The following is a 1984-nucleotide window of genomic DNA, read 5'->3' on the forward strand; positions in this document are numbered from 1 at the left end:
ACCACTTCTCTTTTGTTTCATTTTGTCCCACCACTTCTGCTGTTTATCTTTCATAAAAAAAACAGTCTGTCATCTTCCTCAAAGCCCTAAACCTTCATTTTTCAGAGGTGATCTTTCTTGAAAAGCTAAACACATGTTTTTTTAAACTACTTACATCACACTATTCACACATACAAGTTATAACAACAAATGTGTGTCATGTGTCTCTTTATTCTTGCCTTGTTTGTTGGGGCAAGAAGAACAAAGTTCACTTGTTTAATGAGTGTACATTTGGATATACACATATTCCTTTTTTACTTACTTTTCTTATATATGTTACATATTCACAAAATCCCAAGTTTCCCCTGTTTCCTCTGTTTTTCTTATTTTTGGATTTGTGAGTATTTTGGCTTAACTTATGTTATCAAGTACATTTTTTCAAGATTTAAGCGTCGTCTTTATTCAACATATGTAATCATAAAAATCAAAACTTTGCTCCTTCCCCAGTTTTATCCTTTTTTTTTCTGCCTTTCTTGAATTTGTGAGCATTTTGTGTGCAAATGCTCATTTTTTTAAATACTTGATACATGTCTTGCTTATTTAATACTCCGTACTATATATCTAATTTTGACCTTTTGTTATGGACTTGATTTCAGGTTTGAAAAAAGATGGAAAGATTGAACTCAAAGTTGTACATGGAGAACTGTTTGATAATGCAAGAAAATGAAAAGTTAAGGAAGAAAGCACAACTACTAAATCAAGAAAACCAAAAACTTCTTTCTCAGCTTAAGCAGAGGCTAACTATGGGTGATCAAAATGTCCATAATGCCCCTAACTCTTTCACTGATTTGAATCTCTCAACAGCCAATAACCATGCTTCCTCTAGCAACAGGAACCCTTGAAGTTTGAAGACATGAAGACTAGTGAAAAATGACTAAAAACAGGACACAAACATATGTCACCTTTTGTTAAACCCCCTTCTTATTTTGGTCCTTTAATGTTATGGGAATATGCTACATATTTTGATGTTTCTGTTAGTATTACGTAGATAGGAATATGTTAAGGGGGTAAAATTGGTATTTTAGTATTTTTCAGTATGGTGTAGTAAGTTTTATATCGGTTATTATTAGTAGGAGCACAATTTTCTATTTTATAATGATTGCTTTCTAGCCTACTACTTCTATGTTCTTTAACTAATCTTTGTATTGACTTATTATATTTGTTTCCGTATGATCTGTTGGATGGGTGATTTACATCAATCTCAGATTTTAAAGAAGTAAACGGTTTTACATCATTATTTGTTTTATTTAATAATTTATTTATATAATATTTCAAATTTCAATTTCAACTAGTGATCTCAATTCTCATCTCGCACAATTTAGTCATTTACATGTGGTAATTATTGACGACTTGTTCATATCTAACTAGCCTACTACGATGTTATAAAGCTAAAGATAGGCAAAAGTATTTACTACTTTGTTCTCAAGTTAGAAAATCTACCTAATATGGCAATATGTTACAGTATATGTTACTCTTATTACGATAAGCGCCATACCAACAATTTTGGTGCTATCTTTTACAATAGCAAGTGTTTATTTACCTTGAACAAAGTTAAATTATGTTGGAATGGGATGACATCAGAGGAGTGATATATACACCATGTAATTCATTATCGTAATTGTAAATTGAACTTGTAGTGTATAGGTTCTTAATGATCTTAATGCACAATTTGAGTAGATTAATAAAAAAAAATTGTGGTGTATGTATCCATTATTATTATTATTATTATTATTATTATTATTATTATTATTATTATTATTAAATATACTATTTGGTAGATTCATCAAGCCTATACCTTAATATTTTAATATTGTACTGTTTCGACCAGATCATAAGAACGCAAAATCCTATTGAATTGTTATAAGACCATTTGTTACACGAAGTGACGGATTTATAATTGGTGATCACTAGTATCACTGGTAAAATTCAAAAAACTTTTATTAGA

At 29.7% G+C, this 1984-nt stretch overlaps 1 protein-coding gene across 1 annotated transcript; it reads left to right on the forward strand.

Annotated features, from left to right (window-relative positions):
• Positions 1–647: 647 nt before the first annotated feature.
• LOC139864597 (protein LITTLE ZIPPER 3-like) lies at positions 648–881 on the forward strand. The gene has a single exon (XM_071853179.1). It carries the CDS (start codon positions 648–650, stop codon positions 879–881), a length of 234 nt encoding a protein of 77 aa, XP_071709280.1.
• The last annotated feature ends 1103 nt before the right edge of the window (positions 882–1984 follow it).

This window comes from Rutidosis leptorrhynchoides, chromosome 1, assembly GCF_046630445.1.
Source record: "Rutidosis leptorrhynchoides isolate AG116_Rl617_1_P2 chromosome 1, CSIRO_AGI_Rlap_v1, whole genome shotgun sequence".
NCBI classification, from domain to species: Eukaryota; Viridiplantae; Streptophyta; class Magnoliopsida; order Asterales; family Asteraceae; genus Rutidosis; species Rutidosis leptorrhynchoides.

Bases quoted from the DNA above. Each gene is read 5' to 3' on its own strand.
- LOC139864597 (XM_071853179.1), top strand. From the start codon at position 648: ATGGAAAGATTGAACTCAAAGTTGTACATGGAGAACTGTTTGATAATG.